The 25,837-nt window shown below is 37.1% G+C and overlaps 1 protein-coding gene across 1 annotated transcript; it reads right to left on the bottom strand.

Moving 5' to 3' along the window:
* Positions 1 to 7,843: 7,843 nt before the first annotated feature.
* LOC132546780 (uncharacterized) lies at positions 7,844 to 8,940 on the bottom strand. The gene has a single exon (XM_060210498.1). The coding sequence runs from the start codon at positions 8,938 to 8,940 to the stop codon at positions 8,152 to 8,154; it is 789 nt and encodes a 262-aa protein (XP_060066481.1). The 3' UTR covers positions 7,844 to 8,151.
* Between the last annotated feature and the right edge of the window lie 16,897 nt (positions 8,941 to 25,837).

Raw genomic sequence — 25,837 nt, 5'->3', positions numbered from 1 at the left:
TGATTTAGGATTGATTAAAGGGAATTGAATAGAACTCTGTACTCTGAAATCGAAATGGACTAATTGTGGGAGCTAGCTAGTCAATACCGGGTATGTCCCCCATTCGCTCTCTCCAGAGCTCTGCTGCTTCTGGGCATGGTGTCCATGAGTGAGTTTATCTTCCTCATTGGGATGTTGTTCCATTTCTCCAAGAGGGCTACTCTCGTTGAACCTGTCTATCCAGCTGGTCCCACAACTGCTCAATAGGGAATAGTTCGGGGCTGTATGGCGGCCAGTCCAGTGGGTGGTTATTGTTGTTAGTGAGAAAGTCGCGACAGATCCTGCTAGAATGTAAGGTTGTTTTGCTGCAATATTGGGGCATGGGGTCCCATGATCACATCTCTTTACCTAGTGGCAGTTAAATTACCCGCTACCACAACCAATGGTGATCTAACTCCATGTGAGATTTCTCCCCACACCGCAACTGATTTGCTGTCGGCAAACGTTTTCCGCAACGTCGGTATACACGACGTCGACCTTCTGCTCCAAACGGGGTGAACTGCGACTCATCAGTAAACAAGACCCGTTGTTTATATGTTCCACTAACAATTATCATATATATTCTTGTGTTGATATTATTGTTATACTCTCCGCTATGGTAACTGAATGCAATATTTACCTGTATACATAATAGGTCATATCTGATAATTGCATTTCGAATTTAAAACAAAAATGAACTTGTCAATACACTTGGGTAGAATCAGGGTACGAGATCAGCCCTGTGTGAGTACACCTAGGTAGGATCAGGGTACGAGATCAGTCCTGTGTGAGTACACCTAGGTAGGATCAGGGTAAGAGATCAGTCCTGTGTGAGTACACCTAGGTATAATCAGGGTGCGAGATCCGTCCTGCGTGAGTACACCTTGGTAGAATCAGGGTTGAGATTAGTCCTGTGTGAGTACACCTAGGTATAATCAGGGTAAGAGATCAGTCATGTGTGAGTACACCTAGGTAGAATCAGGATTGAGATCAGTCCTGTGTGAGTACACCTAGGTAGAATTAGGGTTGAGATTAGTCCTGTGTGAGTACACCTAGGTATAATCAGGGTACGAGATCAGTCCTGTGTGAGTACACCTAGGTAGAATCAAGGTTGAGATTAGTCCTGTGTGAGTACACCTAGGTATAATCAGGGTACGAGTTTAGGCCTATGTGCGTATACCTAGGTATAAATAAGGTAAGAGATTAGGCATATGTTAGTACACCTAGGTTTAATTAATGTACGAGATCAGTCCTGCGTTAGTACACCTAGGTAGAATCAGGGTTGAGATTAGTCCTGTATGAGTACACCTAGGTATAATCAGGGTACGAGATCAGCCCCGTGTGAGTACACCTAGGTATAATCAGGGTACGAGAATAGGCCTATGTTAGTACACTTAGGTATAATTAAGGTACGAGTTTAGGCCTATGTGCGTATACCTAGGTAGAATCAGGGTACGAGTTTAGGCCTATGTGCGTATACCTAGGTAGAATCAGGGTACGAGTTTAGGCCTATGTGCGTATACCTAGGTATAAATAAGGTAAGAGATTAGGCATATGCTAGTACACCTAGGTATAATTAAGGTACGAGATTAGGCCTATGTTAGTACACCTAAGTATAATTAAGGTACGAGATTAGGCCTATGTTAGTGCACCTAGGCATAATCAGGGTACGAGATCAGGCCTGTGTGAGTATACCTAGGTATAATTGATGTACGAGATTAGGCCTATGTTAGTACACCTACTCCGTCAGTTTGTTCTTATTCTACCTTTACTTACAAATTTCAAATGTGCACATAGTAACTGGTGTATATTGATGACGTTTTGTCTTTAAACAACAAGAAATTTATTGACTAATTCCATGGTAAGTACCCACCAGAATTGGAAATCGAAGGCATGACGGATTTTCTACAGCAGCTGCTTATCTCGATATTTTCCTTCAACGAAAAAAGCATGGCCAGCTGTATGATAAACGTAATTATTTCAATTTCTCTATTGTGAATTTTCCATTACTGGATAGCAATATTCCTGCATTACCCAACCCATGTTATTTACATGTCACAATTGATTCGATATTCAAGGTCCTGTTCCCATTATCACGATTTTCTGTTGGTTCTGTTATTGTATACCTTGTTCTCATTTGCGAAAGTGACATTACTTACTTGTTTTGACCAATGTTTACAAGGCGGGTTTCGTTGATGAAATAGAAAACGCTTACTCATCCTGAACACCTGGTCTTATTCTCCTTGTGTTTTTAATGTGTCTCCGTGTAAACCATACTTTTGTTCACAGTTTGCCCTAGTTTTAAGGAATTTGAGTTTGAATCACGATTATGTTGACATGTTGGTACTTTCTTGATGTTTTTCCGCTTTATAATTATGATCCAGCTCGACACGTAGCTACTGGCGATATCAGTATTATTCGAATTGTTAAACCACGAGGGCCGTGAATTTGGATGTAGATTTCAAGTACTTATGAATTCAGTGGAAAACTATGCTGGAGATTGAATTTAATAAGATTATATTGTCGTGGATTCCTTGTAGAGAAGATTACATTTATTAGGTCTGTCAAAAAATTGCCACATGAAGATGTAAACTGAAAACAAGACACAGCTCATAACCAAAAGTGTTAAGTGGTAAAACCACACTTCATAATTTGGAAAATACGTTTATGATCGTGTTTGCTGATCGGGTATCCCACTACTTGCGAACAATATAACATTTCCTGTATACAAAAAGAACTACACTACATATATAGGCTTGTTCAGTACTATCAAACTATCCACTCTTTCAAAAAATCAGTATTAAATTCAAATCAATTTATCAGTAGATGATAAGAATACGGACCTACCACATTATTTCTGGATTATCTTTTTTTTTTATAATTTTTTATTTTTCAAAGATTTTTCAAAACATAAATGTTTCACTTGCAGCCTTTCAAAGCCACACATGCCCTCACACACCAATACACAGACACGCCATACAATTTAAGGGCCTAGCATCATTTTCACTCTAAATTGTACATAACATATCATTATCATTCGCAAAGAATTACATGTATCAAACAAGCACCAATCCTCATCATCATCATCAAACATCAATCATCATAATCATCATCATCAAACATCCAGACTATTAACCAACAGAAAATATAGGTGGCTACGGAATTTGGCCCAGCCCATACCTTCTATGGGATGAGTACACACACACACACTCACACACCCTCTCTCACACGTATATACACACACATCCTCACAAGATCATACACACATTACATATGACAGATGGGAAAGGGTGAGGCGGAGGGGAAGGAAAGAAGGGGCAATGGATTGAAGAGGGAGAAGAGAGAAAGAAACAAGCTGGAGGGCTTTATCAGATACTGTCTATTTTAACATTTACAGTTAATATATAGGTCAAAATGAGGAAAATGAAATAATGGTTGAAATTGTGGTGATGTCAAGGTCAATGGAGAAAGTAGCTCAAGATATAATTTATAAGTCCAAAACAGGTTTCCATTTTTTCCAGTTGTTTTCAAAATTCCTTTTTATGTGACAATTTTTAGAGGAAACAATATATTTTTGTACTCGGAAGTGATCTTTTATTGTATTTATGAGACCATTTAAACTTAGAGTTTTGTGCAGACATCTTGTCTTGTATATATATTGTTTAATAATAATCAAAATTTCATTATCTACTACATTAGCCGTAGGAGAAAGAATACCAAAGAGATAAGTTTCTTTGTTCATCCAAAATGGAATAAAGAAAAGGTTGATTAACGATTCAAATCTCTCTAACAGTGTCTGCACCTCGACACACTCCCACAAACAGTGTATAATTGTCTCCCTTTCCATATTACACAAATTACACAAAGGACTAGGACTTAAATTAATTTTGAAAAGAAAAGAATTTGTGACCAATATACGATGAATAATTCTTGCTTGGAACCACTGAAGTTTTGAGTTTTTAGTGATAGTAAATGGGATTCTTAGAATATTTTTCCTCTTCTGTTCATCAAAATCAAACTCTATCCCCCATTTTTGAATTCCAGTTGGTATTGGTGGTCGTTTAATTAAACAAATATAAAAATCCTTTGAACCTTTTTTACTTTTGAAAAATATTTCATAAAAAAGTGGTATGAAAGGTTGTTGAATCTGTACAACCTGAAGTGTATTCTTCCGTAGAAATTTCTTCATAGATGTAATTAGACCAAAGTACTGCAGATAGTTGGCGTTGATTGTTGGGAAAAGATTACCAAACTCATTAAAAGAATAAAATGTCATGTCTTCATAATTCTTTACAAGGTCATTTATGGTATGTATACCTGCATTAAACCATCTTGGATAAAAAACACATTTATTCCCCACCTGAATGTCTTTATTATACCACAAAGGACTTTTTAAGACAGATGTGATATAACATTGTCTAAAAAGTTCCGAGTTAGTAAGTTTAATCATACTTTTAAATACATCTTTCCAGAATGGATTTCTACAATTTAGGCAACAAGAATTAACATATTCTATCCCACAATTTAACATTTTTTTCTCATCTATAATAGAATTCAATAATATTTTCCATTTCCCTGATGAGTGAAATATTCTTCTGATCCAGCCAAGTTTGAGAGAATCTATGAAAGCTACAATATCTATCATTTTTAATCCCCCGTCTATGTAGTTCTGAATGACCACGTCTTTTTTTATCTTGTGTTGTTTGCCATTCCAGAGGAAATCAAATAAAATAGAGCTCAATTTACCAAGAAAACTGTTGGAAGGATTTGGTAGGGTAATAAATAAATAATTGAACTGGGAAATTAATAAAGATTTTATTATACTGATTCTACCTAAAGGAGTAAGCCTTCGTCTTTCCCACACATTAATAAGAGCCTTTAATTTAACAAGTTTCTTATCGTAATTCATTCCAGGAATTTCACTAAGGTTAACACAAAAATCAATTCCCAAAAAAGTAAACTTATTCTTACCCCAAATTAGATTTAACTCTGGAAGAAAAGCTTCCTCACTATATTTCTTACTTCCTATCCAAATAACCTGTGTCTTACTGGTGTTGATATTTAACCCTGATATCTTAGCAAAAGTATTCAGCTCATTAATAGATTCTTTTAGTGATTTTTCAGTTCCATCCAGAATCAGACCTGTATCATCAGCATATTGCACATTTAAAATAGACACATTATTAATTTGTATACCCTGGATATTTTCATTATTTCTAATTCTTGCAGCTAGAACTTCAACACTTAGTATAAAAATATATGGGGCAACTGGGTCGCCTTGACGACAACCACGCTGAATGTTAATTGGTCTAGAAATGTTACCCCCCTGATTAACCACTGAATAAACATTAGTATGCAGAATTTTTACCCACTTCCTAATATCCACTCCAAAGTTAAAGTAACGAAGAACATTATCAATAAAATCCCAAGAAACTGAGTCAAAAGCTTTTTCAAAGTCGACCATTAGTAACATTCCTGGAATATTCAAATCTTCTGCATAACGCATTACATCATAAATAGTACGGATGTTTTCCCCAATATAACGCCCAGATAAGAATCCCGTCTGATCTTCATGAATAAGTTTTCCTAAAACTGATTTTAACCTATATGAAATTACTCCAGATGCTATTTTATATGTAATGTTCAAGAGAGAGATTGGTCTCCAATTTTTTAAAAAATGACGGGGCTTATCTCCCTTAGGTAAGCAAGTTATAACACCTTGTCTCTGAGTAATTGAGAGAAGGCCCACTGAAAAACTATAATTAATCGAACGAATCACAAAAATACCTATGAAATTCCAAAAAGTTTTAAAAAATTCTGAAGTAAAGCCATCTGAACCCGGACTCTTATTGTTTTTCATATCTTTCAATACCTTTCCTGCCTCCTCAAATGTTATAATACCTTCTAAATTATTGGACTCAGCATCAGTTAACTTAGGGACACTGCAGTCATGGAGATGATGATCCAAATCAATTGGGGTAACTTCTTTATGTTTGTATAAGTTTTCGTAAAATAGTTTAACTTCTTTTAAAATATCATCTTGATTGGTAATTATGTCCCCATTATCTTTCTGAATTTTTGGAATAATTTTAGAAGTAAAGTTTCTGTTTTCAAGATTTAAAAAATACGAAGTTGGTTTCTCCCCTTCCTCCACCCATTTGGCCCTTGACCTAATAATACTGCCCTTTATTTTTTTTGACCGTATTGCTTCAAGTTCTCTTTTTTTAACATCTAATTCTTCCTGGTCAGTGTCTATATTAGCTTCCATAATTTCGATAGATTTCTTTAGGTTTTCTTCTTCAAGGTTCTGTTGTTTCTTTCTATGAGATGCATATGATATTGACTTGCCTCTTATTTCCATTAACAATGTCTCCAAAAACAATTGATCATTAATTAAGAATTGAATTTCTGTATTAGGTAAAAGCGAAACAGAGTTAAGATTATATACAGGTAGGCAATATTGTAATTTTATGTCATCTATACATTTTTTAACCATGTCTAAATAATCTAGTTCAAATAATAATGAGTTATTAAACTTCCAGAGACCTCTTCCTCTTTTAAATTCATTTAATTTTAACGCTATTACTGTAGCCGAATGGTCAGATCTATAACTTGGTTCTATGAAAGATTTTCTTGTACTGGATAATAAACTGTCTGAAGTGAGAAAAAAGTCTAGTCTGGCCTGCTTAATAGGATTTTTTCTTCGCCAAGTATATCTCTTAATATCTGGATGAAGTTCTCTAAAAATGTCTATAAGATTGTATGTCTCACTGATTTCTAACACCTTCTCCCTAGCAGATGCATTGTTGATGTTTCTATATGAGTTATCATAATCAAGCTCAGGGTTAATCACGAGGTTAAAATCGCCACAGACTATTATATTTTCATTTCCAAAGCTGTCAATAGTTTCCGAAATCTGAGTATAAAAAATTGGATTATCCTGATTAGGCCCATAAATGGTTATAAGTGTCAATCTACTACCCTCAATATCAATATCAATCCCTAAAAAATTTCCATCTAAATCACGTTTTTCTCTATAAACTTTACTTTCAAAATTATTATTGAGTAAGATTGCTACACCACGAGAATTTGATGAGAAAGAACTGAAAAAACTGTGATACCCCCATTCATTTCTAATTAAATTTTCTTGTTCTGTTGAAAAATGAGTGTCTTGTAAACAGTAGATGTGGTATTTCTTGTCTCTTAAGTATGAGAAAACATCCTTCCTCTTAATTTTATCACCAAGACCCTGACAGTTCACCGAGAGTACACAGATATCATCCATAACTGAGAAATTGAATGAATGCGTAAGAGCAGCCTTCCAGCTGGGAAATAGGAAACAAGACAAAGGGAGAAGAAATGGGGATAAGAGGGGGGAAAGGTTGTGATAAAAGCATCTTACAAGGTCAAGAAAGGAGCTACACCACCACTCAACACTTACACACAACCTATTGGCCGTGAAAACTTCGGACAATCAGACAATTTGTGCCGCTATACCGGAAATGACGAACAGGAAGTGTTGATACTAATGCACGGAGAATGAACCGGCCCGCGGAACTGTCCGGAATAGACCGGGGGACCTCCCGAGACCACCCGGACCGGAAGTATATATAAAACAACTACACGTTCACCAATTATATTATAGCATACATGCATTTCTGTAAGTTATATATAATATCCCATATAATACCTGGCTACTCAATATAGGTTATTAGCAAGATATTATGGACTACCACGGACTTAAATACTACTACTACCTACGACATCCTCAAAATATAGCATATACATACCATTTATTTTCGGAGCTTAAAAAATCTTTCTTAAATTACGACAGTTACAAATATATTATTTATAACAAGCTATATGCTCACTTTGAATGACGTTACATGTGTATATCTCATTATCATACTTTAAAATCTAAAGTCACAAAAAATACTACGTAGTTATTCTTACCTTTTACAAATGGAATTTCAGTAATGATATATATCCTTTTCACACAGAAGAATTGATCACACAACACACATATACATGTACACCACAGAAAAAAGCACATTAGTATACAACACAAAGGTGATCGGTTGCCAGACACACTGGCATTAAGTCATTTACCGATCACTGTGCACTGTCCAACTTCTATCTCCTTGATACAAAATTAGCATCGTTCATCAAGTAACTTTCTTCCAAGGGTGTATCGTGTAAAAGTCTGCGCTTCTTGCCATTAGTCAAAATCACATATATTTTCCCGTCTGTGCTATACGAATTTTTGACACAGTTCATACGGAACGCTTCCTTCAGTCTCTGTTGATTTAAGGAAGTAAGGTCTTCATAGATAACAAACTTGGAACCTTTCAGGATCTTGCGGGCGCGGATAATTTCATGCTTCTTTCTCCGGTGCGTGAACTTTACTATCACATTCCTAGGATTTGTACCATTGTACTTTCCCAATCTATGTGCGATGTCAATGTCCCTCTCCTGAAGTGGTACTTTCAAGGTGTCACGTACAAATCCCACGATCGTTTGGACACAGTCCTCTACCGATTCCCTCACTCCCGGGTCTGGAAGTCCAACGATTCTAACAGAATTCTTCCGGCCTTGTTGTTCCAGGTCGTTATACTTTCCCGCCATCTCACTCTGTCGATCTTGACTGGTCAATAACTCGTTCTCTAGCTCAGAAATTGTCACTTTCAAGTTGTCATTTTCAGTTTCCAGGGTGTTTACCCTCTCCTCCAGAGCTTCAATACGTTCTGCGTGTTCTAGCTGAATGTCCAAACGGAGTTTCTCTAACTTTTTATCCAACACATCCTCAGTAATAAGATTCCTGAGGATCTCATATATCTCGTCTAGTCGATCGTCTGTGGATTTAGTACCAATACCACTGGTCCTGCTGCTGGGAGCTCGATCTCGCAGGGTCTTGGGAGGCATGATAAACAATATCCAGTAAACAAAAAACTAAGCTCCAGAATATATAGGCTGTAGATAGTCCATCTATAGGTGTACACATACACGGCCAGGTATACGTAAGTGGTGAGTAGTGGTCAGTGACTAGACTCAGTCCATGTTCTCAAAAGTTCCTGCTCCAAAAGTATATTTTCCGAAGAAAATATCACAGACCGATATATCAGTCAACTAGTTAAGCATATTAACTAGATGTTGACAGAAAATTAAGTTCCAATATATCGTGCAAACATACAAAAAGATAATTTTTCACCGGAGCTCCAGAACAACCGACCGACTAGGTCCTGGTGACCCTTGACCTTTTTTATTTCTGGATTATCTTGTTTTTAAACTAAACACTTTCATCGTAGCTCTTACTACCATTCCTAGTACTTATTGTGATACTCAAAAAAAAACATTTGACCAATCGTGAAATTCTCTCTCTCTGAAAAAATCCTTCGATTTTTCCAGTCTGTACACTACCCTACTCCATTCTAAATAGAAAAAACCGCCTACATTGTATTACCATGAAAACTTTCTCTTTAAAGGAAGTGAACTGCTGGTTGTGATTGATACTAGAGTTTATGTCGTGAACGGTATTTCTAAAGCCAGTAAAAATTCTACTGTATCGATTTGGATTTCAAACTGGATATACATGTATGTGGGTACTTTCAATACGAATTGTACTTCCTCACATGGTACATCCACACAATACTACCTCAACACACGGTATCTCCCCGTTCGGTCAAACGGATTATTCAAGAGAAAATCAAGCGTGAATTTCTGTACTTGTTAAATGAAGATAGAGATATGAAGCTGACATACAAATAACATGTTATATAGAAGGCTTTGTATTGGTTTACAGAAGGTTTGCTATGAAAAGTTTACAATTAAACCACAAATTAATCTATAGCTGATAATCAAAGGTTCAAGTGTGTTTCCTTTAAGACAATCCTCGTATTAAAAAGGCACTTTTACCAGGAATCTGCTGGGACCTTTTCCCACATAACTTAAGAGAAATGTTGTCAAATAGAACTTTCTTCAGTCTAAATACTTTACTCTCAGTGTATATACCATGGCCTTTGACGTGTTTTGATATTTCAAAGTTTCAGTATACTACACTATGCTTTCATCCATATACAGCGTTAGCGTCATACTCTGAAATGACAAAATCAAAAAGATATTCCTTCAATTGTGAATGAGTTGTATAATGTGTGGTTCTATCGGCATTATATGTTTAGTAGCGGATATTTTCGATCAATCACACACTGGCCTCGGACTAATGATTTATGGTGTGTAAGGATCCCTCGGCACATTAAAGACAAATACACGTATACAGGGATACAGTAACTGGCTATGATACGTTATCTGTGGGTCATGAACATAAGCACTACATTATATATTTATCATAGACCTGGTTCAGGCTGATTCATGTATGTAGTGTTAAACGTTTGTTAAAATATATCAAATTCCAACATCTCAAAATGGAACTTAAAATTCTTTTTAACATCGAACTATGATTCAGGTTTAAGTAAGAATTATCAGAATTAAGCTTTATTCCTTTCTACTGCCTATGTCTTGGTTTCTGAAGATCGCAGAATGACACGTCTTACAAGTTAAAGAGTGAAGACAACATTTTACCTACATTCGCAACTGGTCGAAGTTTCAGTTTAAGGTAGGATGTTAGAATCAATGAAGACAACATATGCAAGATTTATGCTGACAAGTAAAACAGATATATTTTAATTACAAAACAACATTAATCCCGAAAATAACAAAAAGATCAAATCAATTTCCTTTTTCTGTGTCGATCGGAAGGCCTCATTAAATATTCTGTGAATCGTGTCCAGCAATTACTAGTAATGGAAACTGTAACAGGGAACGTAAGCAGACTAAAACCATGTTTCTTATCACCAGACTGTCGTCTGACCAGAACCACCGACCGGGTTCACATTTCATTATCAATTACAGAGGTGAGTATTTATACATATTGGGGGGACATACCCATATCGTGATAACGCACAATAATTACAGATACGATTTGGGAGAGTTGTTCATAGTTGTTATAAACCAATAGCTGGTATATATCGAGGGAGCATGTGAATTATTACAGGTAAATATATCATCATCTCTCTAAGATGGTTAAAAAACGTCATTACAAGTACAAATAATACATGCCCATCTCACCTGTAACCCATACATACACAAGAACTAATGTAACCAGGTAAGGTTCGTGTGTTCTCGGACCGTAGGGTAGTAAACATTGCATCAGGTTTCCCAAAGGTAAGATACGACAGAGTTGTATGTCAACTGCCTAAACATCTCGCTGTAAACGAACTGATAACGTTCAAGAGTGCTATACATAAACACAACGCGTGGAGAGCTAAGTAAAGCAGGGTGGGGATCCGTTCATCATGTTACGGAGATCCTTGAGCTCGGGTACAGCTAGAAAACGACGGGCGCTATCGCACATTTATTGTCTGGGAGAAGTAGATTTCAGTGGTGACTTGACACTTCAATGTAAACAATCAGGTTTCCCCTACGCAATGGAGGACATAATGTAGTCTTTAAAACGATTTATGAGTCACTTATTTGGTTTTATGTTTAGTCTAATGACGTTAGTGTATTATGAAATACAAACTTGATTTTTCCTCAAAAATTATAAGACTGACTCATCTAAGATCACCTGATTATCGCGTCATTCATTTAAACGCTATGCAGATTATTAGTCCTTTATATGGTTTGCCTGATTTGTAAATATACCTTTTAAATTTTTCAACAACACGACATCGATATATCAATAACACATTAATTAATTTTTACAATTAGGTAAATTTGGTGTCTATTTTTACGAATAGCATTGACAGGGTTTTCTGACAGCATATATGACGCACTTAAACATGTTTGTATTTTCTGATGATTTATTATCCTCTGTAATCCTAGTTGAACAAAACAAACGTCAGGAAGAGACAGCACCCGCGTTAAGGTTATCATGGTCATGCAGGCGTTTTTTTTCGGACGAGAGTCATGAAACGGTATCTTTGCTTTCCTTATTGGAGATTAACAAAAATTGTATGAGTTAAAAAGATAAATAACTTTTCACTAATATATTGAAAATCACAATAGACATATTTAAGATCTGTAAAACTTTGTTTCAGTGTATGAAATCTCCTCGTTGGTATTCATAACTAGTCAGTGAAGAGTACTTTTCAATCAGTATAACTGTATAAAACTCACACAAGTGAAGGGTACCTTACAATTAGTATAACTGTACACACACAAGTGAAGGGTACCTTACAATTAGTATAACTGTACAAAACTCACACAAGTGAAGGGTACCTTACAATTAGTATAACTATACACACACAAGTGAAGGGTACCTTACAATTAGTATAACTGTACACACACAAGTGAAGGGTACCTTACAATTAGTATAACTGTACACACACAAGTGAAGGGTACCTTACAATTAGTATAACTGTACACACACAAGTGAAGGGTACCTTACAATTAGTATAACTGTACAAAACTCACACAAGTGAAGGGTACCTTACAATTAGTATAACTGTACACACACAAGTGAAGGGTACCTTACAATTAGTATAACTGTACACACACAAGTGAAGGGTACCTTACAATTAGTATAACTATACACACACAAGTGAAGGGTACCTTACAATTAGTATAACTGTACACACACAAGTGAAGGGTACCTTACAATTAGTATAACTATACACACACAAGTGAAGGGTACCTTACAATTAGTATAACTGTACACACACAAGTGAAGGGTACCTTACAATTAGTATAACTGTACAAAACTCACACAAGTGAAGGGTGCCTTACAATTAGTATAACTGTACACACACAAGTGAAGGGTACCTTACAATTAGTATAACTGTACACACACAAGTGAAGGGTACCTTACAATTAGTATAACTGTACACACACAAGTGAAGGGTACCTTACAATTAGTATAACTGTATAAAACTCACACAAGTGAAGGGTACCTTACAATTAGTATAACTGTACACACACAAGTGAAGGGTACCTTACAATTAGTATAACTATACACACACAAGTGAAGGGTACCTTACAATTAGTATAACTGTACACACACAAGTGAAGGGTACCTTACAATTAGTATAACTGTACAAAACTCACACAAGTGAAGGGTGCCTTACAATTAGTATAACTGTACACACACAAGTGAAGGGTACCTTACAATTAGTATAACTGTACAAAACTCACACAAGTGAAGGGTGCCTTACAATTAGTATAACTGTACACACACAAGTGAAGGGTACCTTACAATCAGTATAACTGTACAAAACTCACACAAGTGAAGGGTACCTTACAATCAGTATAACTATATGATTATTTATATCATTATAATAATTATTAATTATTAACAATCTTGTAACTTTTACAACCCTGATAATTTCAGAAGAACGTCAAATACATTTGTATGCAAGTAAAGCCAAACCTCGAGAATTAAAATCCACCCTCAATGTCTTCCACCTGCAGTCTCGAAGATTGCATAAGTGAAGTTCACCTCTCAATATATTCATATTACCGGTATATGGTGAAAATGTACGGCTGATGCGAGGCTGAGTCTGAGTTTAGAATGATTATCCTTTAAGTCATATCATGCCAGTCGAAATATGTTTAGATTATCTGTATATAAGGCTGGCAAGCAAAGAAAAAACATTTGTAAATTATTAAAATTTTTCAAATCGAAAAACGTGAAATACTCGTAATTTATCAATAAAAGATTTTACCTCATAGTTTAGCCAGCGTACGACCGAAGGATGAGAAAGAAAATTTGAAATACAGCTATATTGAATATTTGTAACCTGAGCTTGACCTAGATTTTAGTCTTGTGGAGGGCTGTAATTAAGGATTTATCTAGAGGTGTTGAAATAATTAACAAATATTTTAACAAACTTCAGGCCTTTTTTCACCTGTTTTGTTAAAGTTCTTTAATTCTATGTTACAGACAGAATATTGTCCTGGGTCATGGGCACGGGGTACCATTGTACTTTTAATTAAAAAGGGGAGATAACCGCACTGTCAATAACTACAGGCGGATTACATTAATCAATCATTTAGTCAAAATGTTTACTTCCTTATTAAATAGATGTTTATTAAAATGGAGTTCAACAGAGAATATTGTTACCGTTGCTCAGTTTGAAATTAAAGCTGGGCTTAAACAAAAGACCCCATTTCTGCATTAGATAATTCAATTACTTTTTCATCAGAACAAAACAAAAGATTCTATGATGTATTTGTATATTATAGTTTATGAAAGTGTAAGTCATCGGCATTTATAGTACAAACAGTGTTACGTGTAAACTTCTACATGTAGTTAGATCCATTCATAATAATGTATGTTAATGTGTTCAAGGTTTTACACAATGTGTGATATACATATTGGATTATTACAAGGTTTTGCCATTATTTGTAACTAGTATGAATAGTTAGTTGATACAATCTAAGTCCCTGAGTTACGAATTACATTTCATTAACTTGTATATGCGAACGACACAGTTGTATTCTCTGAAAACGCCAACGATCTTCAATAAATACTAAACTGTCTACAAACTAGTAATGAAAAAAAGAAATTTAAATGCTAATATTCAGAAAATCGAAATTGTTTTTAAAAGATCTACCTTCCGAAATCTGTACCTGTTAATATTGTAGACAAGTTTTCTGACTTTGCGTTAGTCGTTTTATACAATGGAAGATTCACTGTAGTACAAAATAAACTGGCGTATCCAGGAAGAAGACCCTACAATCTTTATTTACTACATATATGATATATATACTATACTATGAGTGTGAAGTATAGGGTCATAATGTAGGACCATACATTCAAAAAGTTCATCTTCTTTTTCTCAAAGATTTATTCAAAGTGAAGAAAACAGTGAATAGCTGGATGGCGTGTTTTGAAAATTTCAATACATGTACAGCGTGAAATTGCTATGACAAGTGCGTAACTTTTCTAAATATGAATAATTGTATATAAGAAATCTTATCATGACACACAATTAGATTTGAATGACAGGACGCCAAATTGTAAGGCTGATCGGGTATAAATCAAATTAAACACCAGTCATACTTCCTTTGTCGTACCTATTTAGAAATAAGAAAACAACACATTAACCAGTATTATTATCGACGTCCATGTGTGTATAAAACTTGAATTACATGTAAAAGTGTCAATATGTTAACTAAACTGGGTAAATATTTATTGCAACAGAAAATAATTATATTGATTAATTTTGTTATTATAAGAGGGTTCTGATTATAACACTCCATACAGAGTGACTTACTAGTAATTACTTACATTTCAACTAAAAATGAAAAAATGCACATGCATAAACTCAGCGAAGAACTAAATCCCCGTCGAGTTTAGATATGTTTAGACTGTTCTGTTGACACCCAGTCAGTACAGAACATGTGAAATTACATGTTTAATGGTGAGGAAAGCGATCTATAAGTGTGTACAGTGATTAGGAGTGTAATGTTGACAGACATGTCACCAGTACAACTGTCCTGTGTTCAGTCACTTTATAGCAAACAAAAATTGATTTCATTGATCCGTAATCCTGCTTTTAGCCATTCCATTGTTTGCGATTTAAAATAATTATAAATATATTTATATGTGTGTCTACCATGCCGTGGTAATTACTATGGGTTCAGAAGCCAAAATCGATGTGCTTGACGACGGAAACGTGATCATGTGTTCTTTGTTGGCGTGTTTTATAGATACACGTCAATCAGGCTTGAAATATATTCTACATTTACACCAGTATCATTTCCATTTAGCTATTTACCATTAATACCTGCAGGGAGGGGATGTTGACCATTGTCAATTCCTCAAAATCTGTCTCCATACTTTATCAAACATCGTTAAATTGTCAGATTTCAGTTAGTGGGACACTCACCTGGTAGTGATATGAGACACCGAATACCTATAAATTAACTTCAACATGTACGCAGTGTTATGATTAGTCATTTACTGACTTACTCATGGTCTATTTTTATTCGAACATCACAGCTCAAATTTAAAACTCCCGGCACACAATCTTAATGAGGCTGACATTTTGACTGAGCAAATGCAAATTGGTGTTCTAAAACGCACGAGTCAATTAATGCCGAGTTCTTTAAAGCTGGGACAAGAAGTGTTGTGCTTACAAAATATCATAGAACATTTCTGGTTTTATTAGTGAAAATGTCTGCATGATGTTTGATAAAGTCTGGAGACGGTTTAAGGGGACGGTATAATGTGAGTGATATACCAAAAAAGTAAAAAAAGTAGACACCAACAGACAGACATGCATTTTAGTGTAGTTAGTGCACTTTTCTTAAAAAAACACCACGCTGACCAATCGGGACAGGCGAGAATAAAGCTAATTACATATTGTTATCTACGTGGTAATGCTGTAACACATTGTAATTATTGTTATCTACGTGGTAAGGCTGTAACACAATGTAATTATTGTTATCTACGTGGTAAGGCTGTAACACATTGTAATTATTGTTATCTACGTGGTAATGCTGTAACACATTGTAATTATTGTTATCTACGTGGTAATGCTGTAACACAATGTAATTATTGTTACCTACGTGGTAATGCTGTAACACATTGTAATTATTGTTATCTACGTGGTAAGGCTGTAACACATTGTAATTATTGTTATCTACGTGGTAATGCTGTAACACATTGTAATTATTGTTATCTACGTGGTAAGGCTGTAACACAATGTAATTATTGTTATCTACGTGGTAAGGCTGTAACACAATGTAATTATTGTTATCTACGTGGTAAGGCTGTAACACATTGTAATTATTGTTATCTACGTGGTAAGGCTGTAACACATTGTAATTATTGTTATCTACGTGGTAAGGCTGTAACACAATGTAATTATTGTTATCTACGTGGTAAGGCTGTAACACATTGTAATTATTGTTATCTACGTGGTAAGGCTGTAACACAATGTAATTATTGTTATCTACGTGGTAAGGCTGTAACACAATGTAATTATTGTTATCTACGTGGTAAGGCTGTAACACAATGTAATTATTGTTATCTACGTGGTAAGGCTGTAACACAATGTAATTATTGTTATCTACGTGGTAAGGCTGTAACACAATGTAATTATTGTTATCTACGTGGTAAGGCTGTAACACAATGTAATTATTGTTATCTACGTGGTAAGGCTGTAACACAATGTAATTATCACAAACAGCCTACTCAAGAGATATATTATAGAGTTATTAGTTTTACTCGATGGACGTTGCCCCGATAGTATTATGTGATTGACTTACTATTTTAAGTTTTTGTGATAATATAACCATTTAAGATTTAATATCACAGGGGACTGGTCAGTCTCAGTAAGGTTATATCACAGGGGACTGGTCATAGTCTCAGTAAGGTTATATCACAGGGGACTGGTCAGTCTCAGTAAGGTTATATCACAGGGGACTGGTCATGGTCTCGGTAATGTTATATCACAGGGGACTGGTCATAGTCACGGTAAGGTTATATCACAGGGGACTGGTCATAGTCACGGTAAGGTTATATCACAGGGGACTGGTCATAGTCTCAGTAATGTTATAACACAGGGGACTGGTCATAGTCTCAGTAAGGTTATATCACAGGGGACTGGTCAGTCTCAGTAAGGTTATATCACAGGGGACTGGTCATGGTCTCGGTAATGTTATATCACAGGGGACTGGTCATAGTCACGGTAAGGTTATATCACAGGGGACTGGTCATAGTCACGGTAAGGTTATATCACAGGGGACTGGTCATAGTCTCAGTAATGTTATAACACAGGGGACTGGTCATAGTCACGGTAAGGTTATATCACAGGGGACTGGTCATAGTCTCAGTAAGGTTATATCACAGGGGACTGGTCAGTCTCAGTAAGGTTATATCACAGGGGACTGGTCACAGTCTCAGTAAGGTTATATCACAGGGGACTGGTCATAGTCACGGTAAGGTTATATCACAGGGGACTGGTCATAGTCTCAGTAAGGTTATATCACAGGGGACTGGTCATAGTCACGGTAAGGTTATATCACAGGGGACTGGTCATAGTCACGGTAAGGTTATAACACAGGGGACTGGTCATGGTCTCGGTAAGGTTATATCACAGGGGACTGGTCATAGTCTCAGTAAGGTTATATCACAGGGGACTGGTCAGTCTCAGTAAGGTTATATCACAGGGGACTGGTCATAGTCTCAGTAAGGTTATATCACAGGGGACTGGTCAGTCTCAGTAAGGTTATATCACAGGGGACTGGTCATAGTCACGGTAAGGTTATATCACAGGGGACTGGTCATAGTCACGGTAAGGTTATAACACAGGGGACTGGTCATAGTCTCAGTAAGGTTATATCACAGGGGACTGGTCAGTCTCAGTAAGGTTATATCACAGGGGACTGGTCATAGTCACGGTAAGGTTATATCACAGGGGACTGGTCATAATCTCAGTAAGGTTATATCACAGGGGACTGGTCAGTCTCAGTAAGGTTATATCACAGGGGACTGGTCACAGTCTCAGTAAGGTTATATCACAGGGGACTGGTCATAGTCACGGTAAGGTTATATCACAGGGGACTGGTCATAGTCTCAGTAAGGTTATATCACAGGGGACTGGTCATAGTCACGGTAAGGTTATATCACAGGGGACTGGTCATAGTCTCAGTAAGGTTATATCACAGGGGACTGGTCAGTCTCAGTAAGGTTATATCACAGGGGACTGGTCATAGTCACGGTAAGGTTATATCACAGGGGACTGGTCATAGTCACGGTAAGGTTATATCACAGGGGACTGGTCAGTCTCAGTAAGGTTATAACACAGGGGACTGGTCATAATCTCAGTAAGGTTATATCACAGGGGACTGGTCATAGTCTCAGTAAGGTTATATCACAGGGGACTGGTCATAGTCACGGTAAGGTTATATCACAGGGGACTGGTCATAGTCTCAGTAAGGTTATATCACAGGGGACTGGTCAGTCTCAGTAAGGTTATATCACAGGGGACTGGTCATAGTCACGGTAAGGTTATATCACAGGGGACTGGTCATAGTCTCAGTAAGGTTATATCACAGGGGACTGGTCAGTCTCAGTAAGGATATATCACAGGGGACTGGTCATAGTCTCAGTAAGGTTATATCACAGGGGACTGGTCATAGTCACGGTAAGGTTATATCACAGGGGACTGGTCATAGTCACGGTAAGGTTATATCACAGGGGACTGGTCAGTCTCAGTAAGGTTATAACACAGGGGACTGGTCATAATCTCAGTAAGGTTATATCACAGGGGACTGGTCATAGTCTCAGTAAGGTTATATCACAGGGGACTGGTCATGGTCTCGGTAAGGTTATATCACAGGGGACTGGTCATAGTCTCAGTAAGGTTATATCACAGGGGACTGGTCAGTCTCAGTAAGGTTATATCACAGGGGACTGGTCATAGTCTCAGTAAGGTTATATCACAGGGGACTGGTCAGTCTCAGTAAGGTTATATCACAGGGGACTGGTCATAGTCACGGTAAGGTTATATCACAGGGGACTGGTCATAGTCACGGTAAGGTTATAACACAGGGGACTGGTCATAGTCTCAGTAAGGTTATATCACAGGGGACTGGTCAGTCTCAGTAAGGTTATATCACAGGGGACTGGTCATAGTCACGGTAAGGTTATATCACAGGGGACTGGTCATAATCTCAGTAAGGTTATATCACAGGGGACTGGTCAGTCTCAGTAAGGTTATATCACAGGGGACTGGTCACAGTCTCAGTAAGGTTATATCACAGGGGACTGGTCATAGTCACGGTAAGGTTATATCACAGGGGACTGGTCATAGTCTCAGTAAGGTTATATCACAGGGGACTGGTCATAGTCACGGTAAGGTTATATCACAGGGGACTGGTCATAGTCTCAGTAAGGTTATATCACAGGGGACTGGTCAGTCTCAGTAAGGTTATATCACAGGGGACTGGTCATAGTCACGGTAAGGTTATATCACAGGGGACTGGTCATAGTCACGGTAAGGTTATATCACAGGGGACTGGTCAGTCTCAGTAAGGTTATAACACAGGGGACTGGTCATAATCTCAGTAAGGTTATATCACAGGGGACTGGTCATAGTCTCAGTAAGGTTATATCACAGGGGACTGGTCATAGTCACGGTAAGGTTATATCACAGGGGACTGGTCATAGTCTCAGTAAGGTTATATCACAGGGGACTGGTCAGTCTCAGTAAGGTTATATCACAGGGGACTGGTCATAGTCACGGTAAGGTTATATCACAGGGGACTGGTCATAGTCTCAGTAAGGTTATATCACAGGGGACTGGTCAGTCTCAGTAAGGATATATCACAGGGGACTGGTCATAGTCTCAGTAAGGTTATATCACAGGGGACTGGTCATAGTCACGGTAAGGTTATATCACAGGGGACTGGTCATAGTCACGGTAAGGTTATATCACAGGGGACTGGTCAGTCTCAGTAAGGTTATAACACAGGGGACTGGTCATAATCTCAGTAAGGTTATATCACAGGGGACTGGTCATAGTCTCAGTAAGGTTATATCACAGGGGACTGGTCAGTCTCAGTAAGGTTATATCACAGGGCACTGGTCATAGTCTCAGTAAGGTTATATCACAGGGGACTGGTCATAGTCACGGTAAGGTTATAACACAGGGGACTGGTCATAGTCTCAGTAAGGTTATATCACAGGGGACTGGTCAGTCTCAGTAAGGTTATATCACAGGGGACTGGTCATAGTCTCAGTAAGGTTATATCACAGGGGACTGGTCATAGTCACGGTAAGGTTATATCACAGGGGACTGGTCATAGTCACGGTAAGGTTTTATCACAGGGGACTGGTCTTATCATTTAGTCTATTTGTTTTTGTGGACACACGTGTATTCGTGATTCAACAATCGAGACCGTTAACGCGTACATGTTGATAACACAAGCATTCCTAACTGGCTGTCATATGTTACAGTGAACACTGTACGCATGCTTGTCACGGGCCAATCGTCAGATGAAGGTGATAAGATATCTATCGTAGGCTGCATGGAAATTGACTTGTTGGGCTCATTGTCGTTATAGATTAAAAACTTAGATGCCTCGTATTTGTGCAAATCAGTGTTAATGAGCTGGCGATACATTTTATAAGAGTTTTTGATACAGGTAACAATATTGATAATGTTTACCACATATTACAGGCAGTTAATGTATAAAGTGTATCTACTTTGTCCAAGACAGCTGCAGTGTAAGTCTGCTGTATTCTGAAACAGATTCCATAGTGGTGTTTAAACGAATAGAAAAAAATATATGTGTATTAAATAAACCGTTGTTCTTAAGAGTTCTGGAAATATTAGCGCGTTCTTAGACGTCAGTGAGTTTGACGTTACGCAAGACATCAAGAAGACGCCATTTTGAATAGACTTCTTTACGCGGTGAGCTTTCATTTTTCGCTATTAAACTCTGAATTCACGGACTTGTAGACTTTCTACATCTAATCTATTTGTAAGTCCATGTTGTGGATTATAGGTCCCGTCTTAATCTTTGGAAAGCCACACATTCAACGGCAAATATTTTATTAAAACTTAGGTTATTCCACCTCACTTCTTTTGAATCCATACTATAAAATGATATCACCCAGGAAAAGTTACATTATCTCAGATTTCCAGTATCAGCAGGGATGGTTGGTATAACGACCAAACTACTTCTATATCTCTGGCAAAAATGTATCAATCGCCGTTAATTATGATCATCACTCTCCTTTCACAGATTTATATAAAAAAATCAATGATGAACGTTTGTTGAGCGTGAAACTAATCAAGTGTCCTGAGTCGAGAGTATAAATACCCCGGAACAGCACATGTGTACAAAAGTGACGTAGTCACCTGTGTTAGCGCGGGGTAACCATAATAAACATTAGTGAAGCGTGGAACTGGTAAACGACCGCTTTCATAACCAGGAACTTTCACGGCGTCACCTGAGGTGCATGGTAAGTGACAACCTACAACCTTATCAGCAGTCTGCCATCAGCAGCCTGCCTCACAGACTCATAATTACAGGTAGGAAGTGTAGATACAGCTGAACGTTAGACGAAACATAAAGCCGGGTGTGGATACTGTAGTATATGGGACCGGTGTCGGACTGGCTGGAGAAAAACGTGGAGATAGCGTTGAGCCGGACATTGTGTAAGCGAATGACGGATTATAGGTCCCGTCTTAATCTTTGGAAAGCCACACATTCAACGAATGGTCGATTCGTGATAATTGTACAATCCGTGTAAATTGTACAATCCGTGTCAATTGATTTAGGTAAAACATCGCCATCACTTTCATTCGTAACACATTTACAGGTCACAAACTGGGACTTGGGTGTGATTTATATAACGCAGCACTGGTCTTACCGACAAGCACAGACCACGTGAGAACTGCGTTACATATATTCCTGGATATATGTTTTATTTTACCTGTGTTGTGTTTATAATGTTCACATTTTAGATTTGGTTCTATATAACATAACGTCCCATCAGTTTGATAACAAGTTTAAAAAAATTTACAGCATATCTACTTTAAGGTAAGCATATTAAACGTTGAACGTTTTGTCTGGTTAGAAGTCGCTCCAGAGGTCTCTGGCCGGAGCGAGCTGGCTTATTTTCATAAACAGGCTGTTAATATATTTGGATGCAAAGAAAGTCGAATGTATGCTCTTATTGCAAAGGACTTTTATCGTCAAAACTCAAACACATTTGTGTTCAGGTAAGGTCATTTAAGTGTTTTTTTTCCAATAAACGTACAAAATGGCATATTCACAGTGTACAGACCAACAGAAAATGTTCGGTAGTTTGTTCACAATTCCATAAACCATACGCCGGACAGTAAAATTCAATGGACAGCGACATTAAAATCATGCTCTGGTGAATGGATCTATTTTTAGAATACTCTCACCCGTGTGATTTCGAAATTTGTATTTGCCAATGTAGCATATGTTAAATATCCCAACCCTAGAATGAAAACCATGCCATTTTGTTCACTTATTTAAAAAAAAACTTTAAAACCCATACCAGTAGTGTGCGATGAAGTGTATACAAATATACACTAGTTGATGCAGACGGTCTTTTCTTACAAGATATATATGTACTAGTACTTGACCATGTATCGCACACATCCCGTATTAATGGATCGTATTTCTTATTCTGCTACCAAATCCACGGTACAAGTGATTTGTATAAAGGCAATCAACCGTGAAAAACAATCTCCATTGACCGCGACCCACCTATTGGTATATACATGTACCAGTATTCTTATTAGGCAGTATTCAGTCATGTAGTGCATTTAAACGCTCCACAGACCTTGGAACAAAATTCATGTTTAAAGGAGTGTCAATACATTTAACATTTTAAGTATTGACCAAGTCTAAACCAACAGTCTTAATACTAACGAAAGCGAGCTAAAGTCTGCAGACAAACTCACATGATTACCTTATATTGAAACATTTTCAGTCGATGCGTGAGTTTATCATAATCTCTTTTTCGCATTATGTTCATAAGATAGACGTTATACAACACAACCTGTTTATAACACGGAGACGTTATACAACACAACCTGTTTATAACACGGAGACATTATACAACACAAGTTTATAACACGGAGACGTTATACAACACAACCTGTTTATAACACGGAGACATTATACAACACAACCTGTTTATAACACGGAGACATTATACAACACAAGTTTATAACACGGAGACGTTATACAACACAACCTGTTTATAACACGGAGACGTTATACAACACAACCTGTTTATAACACGGAGACGTTATACAACACAACCTGTTTATAACACGGAGACATTATACAACACAAGTTTATAACACGGAGACGTTATACAACACAACCTGTTTATAACACGGAGACGTTATACAACACAACCTGTTTATAACACGGAGACGTTATACAACACAACCTGTTTATAACACGGAGACGTTATACAACACAACCTGTTTATAACACGGAGACGTTATACAACACAACCTGTTTATAACACGGAGACGTTATATAACACAACCTGTTTATAACACGGATACGTTATACAACACAACCTGTTTATAACACGGAGACATTATACAACACAAGTTTATAACACGGAGACGTTATACAACACAACCTGTTTATAACACGGAGACGTTATACAACACAACCTGTTTATAACACGGAGACGTTATACAACACAACCTGTTTATAACACGGAGACGTTATACAACACAACCTGTTTATAACACGGAGACGTTATACAACACAACCTGTTTATAACACGGAGACGTTATACAACACAACCTGTTTATAACACGGATACGTTATACAACACAACCTGTTTATAACACGGAGACGTTATACAACACAACCTGTTTATAACACGGAGACGTTATACAACACAACCTGTTTATAACACGGAGACGTTATACAACACAACCTGTTTATAACACGGATACGTTATACAACACAACCTGTTTATAACACGGAGACGTTATACAACACAACCTGTTTATAACACGGAGACGTTATACAACACAACCTGTTTATAACACGGAGACGTTATACAACACAACCTGTTTATAACACGGAGACGTTATACAACACAACCTGTTTATAACACGGATACGTTATACAACACAACCTGTTTATAACACGGATACGTTATACAACACAACCTGTTTATAACACGGATACGTTATACAACACAACCTGTTTATAACACGGATACGTTATACAACACAACCTGTTTATAACACGGATACGTTATACAACACAACCTGTTTATAACACGGAGACGTTATATAACACAACCTGTTTATAACACGGAGACGTTATACAACACAACCTGTTTATAACACGGAGACGTTATACAACACAACCTGTTTATAACACGGAGACGTTATACAACACAACCTGTTTATAACACGGAGACGTTATACAACACAACCTGTTTATAACACGGAGACGTTATACAACACAACCTGTTTATAACACGGATACGTTATACAACACAACCTGTTTATAACACGGAGACGTTATACAACACAACCTGTTTATAACACGGAGACGTTATACAACACAACCTGTTTATAACACGGAGACGTTATACAACACAACCTGTTTATAACACGGAGACGTTATACAACACAACCTGTTTATAACACGGAGACGTTATACAACACAACCTGTTTATAACACGGAGACGTTATACAACACAACCTGTTTATAACACGGAGACGTTATACAACACAACCTGTTTATAACACGGAGACGTTATACAACACAACCTGTTTATAACACGGAGACGTTATACAACACAACCTGTTTATAACACGGAGACGTTATACAACACAACCTGTTTATAACACGGAGACGTTATACAACACAACCTGTTTATAACACGGAGACATTATACAACACAACCTGTTTATAACACGGATACGTTATACAACACAACCTGTTTATAACACGGAGACATTATACAACACAAGTTTATAACACGGAGACGTTATACAACACAACCTGTTTATAACACGGAGACATTATACAACACAACCTGTTTATAACACGGAGACGTTATACAACACAACCTGTTTATAACACGGAGACGTTATACAACACAACCTGTTTATAACACGGATACGTTATACAACACAACCTGTTTATAACACGGAGACGTTATACAACACAACCTGTTTATAACACGGAGACGTTATACAACACAACCTGTTTATAACACGGATACGTTATACAACACAACCTGTTTATAACACGGAGACGTTATACAACACAACCTGTTTAT

Source organism: Ylistrum balloti, unplaced genomic scaffold, assembly GCF_031769215.1.
Source record: "Ylistrum balloti isolate Yb309-2 unplaced genomic scaffold, AGI_CSIRO_Ybal_v1 Utg369608, whole genome shotgun sequence".
NCBI classification, from domain to species: Eukaryota; Metazoa; Mollusca; class Bivalvia; order Pectinida; family Pectinidae; genus Ylistrum; species Ylistrum balloti.
Note: the sequence above shows the minus strand (reverse complement) of the source record. Positions and strands in the feature narration are given on the sequence as shown.

What these genes read in the sequence shown, in the direction of transcription:
- LOC132546780 (XM_060210498.1), bottom strand. Translation starts at nt 8,940, where the DNA reads ATGCCTCCCAAGACCCTGCGAGATCGAGCTCCCAGCAGCAGGACCAGT.